The 1,464-nt window shown below is 40.2% G+C and overlaps 1 protein-coding gene across 1 annotated transcript in view; it reads right to left on the reverse strand.

The window, feature by feature from the left end:
- Positions 1-75: 75 nt before the first annotated feature.
- Positions 76-1,464, reverse strand: part of ABCC2 (ATP binding cassette subfamily C member 2) — a 67,525-nt gene continuing 66,136 nt past the window's right edge. The window contains exon 32 of the mRNA XM_023754826.1: positions 76-521. Coding sequence (XP_023610594.1) covers positions 392-521 — 130 coding nt within the window. The 3' untranslated portion in view covers positions 76-391. The remainder of the gene's footprint in view (positions 522-1,464) is intronic.

The following is a 1,464-nucleotide window of genomic DNA, read 5'->3' on the forward strand; positions in this document are numbered from 1 at the left end:
GAAAAAAAAAAAAAATAAAATAAAAAAAATTCCACAAAAAAAAAGTTAGTTGCATTTGTTTCTTAAAAAGTACATACACCATTGTTTAAAGATACATACAAAGTGATAAAACTAAAATGGAAAACGAGGGGATAATTATTATGAGATTCAGGATAGTGGTATCTCTGGGGGTAGGCAGCAGGCTAGCAAGGAGGGGCCATCAGAGGATTCTGATATAGCTGGTGATATTCATTTCCTTAACCTGGGGAGTGGGTACATGGGTGTGCACTTCTGATCCCTTCTTTAAAACGTACATTTTACACACACTCTTCAATGTGTGGTACAGTTCCCCAAAATAAAATTAAATAAGGAATGATCCTTCTAGTCCTTCTCTAAGCCACGGGACCTGCTGTCAGAGGGCGGTGCTGTTCACATTCTCAATGCCAGCTTCTTTGGCCATAAAATAAAAGGGGCCAGGTTTTGCCAGCAGCTCTTCGGGGCTGCCAAACTCGACAATCTTCCCGTTGTCTAGGACCATTACCCTGAAACAAAGAAGAAGGAAAGGCAAGCCTTAGAAAGCAGCATCTCAAATCTTGGCATTGGTAAGAACAACCAGCACTAAGTCACGGTAAAATCATTCAGACCAGGCGACAAAGCAGAGTGGGTGAAGGGACCCCAACATCTGCAGCAACACGGATGAATTCCATACGGATGCTGAACTGGAAGGATATGCTTAGTCTGAGTCCATGTACATCCGCTTTTTTAAAAAAAAGACACACATTGTTTAAGGGAGCCTGTCCTGCCCACTGTCTAAGAGGACTGACATTATCCCCGTTTTGAATGTCATCGTCAGAGGAACAAAAAGCTGTTTACAGGGGTAGCCGCTGAGACCTCCACCTCCCTGTACTCGGTTATGGTTGTACACAGTTTTCCATTTTTCCTCAAGGCACTTTCCTTAGCCCTGTTGGCTTTTTCATTAGCTTGATGTATAATTTTGGGCAAATTACTTGAAATCTCTCAGCCTCTGTTTCTTCATCAGTAAAATGATGGTAGTTAATCCTTCTGCTGTAAGAAATCTCACGGCTGATGCTATTACTTCAAATATATATATATATATATATATATATATATATATATATATATATATTTTATTTTTTGTTTTTTTTTTTTACTGATTTTACAGAGGAAGGGAGAGAGACATAGAAACATCAATGATGGGAGAGTATCATTGATTGGCTGCCTCCAGCAGGACCCACACAGGGAATTGAGCCAGCAACCTGAGTATGTGCTCTGACGGGGAATCGAAGTGTGACCTCCTGGTTCCTAGGTCAATGCTCAACCACTGAGCCACACCAGCTAGGCTGATGCTATTACTGGTTTTTTTTTTAAAATAATTTTTATTTCTTAAAGTATTACAAAGAGTATTACATATGTCTCCTTTTATCCCCCCCTTGACTAAGTCGCCTCGTAGGAACTGAAACTATA

Source organism: Myotis lucifugus, unplaced genomic scaffold, assembly GCF_000147115.1.
Source record: "Myotis lucifugus unplaced genomic scaffold, Myoluc2.0 scaffold_66, whole genome shotgun sequence".
Taxonomy (NCBI): domain Eukaryota; kingdom Metazoa; phylum Chordata; class Mammalia; order Chiroptera; family Vespertilionidae; genus Myotis; species Myotis lucifugus.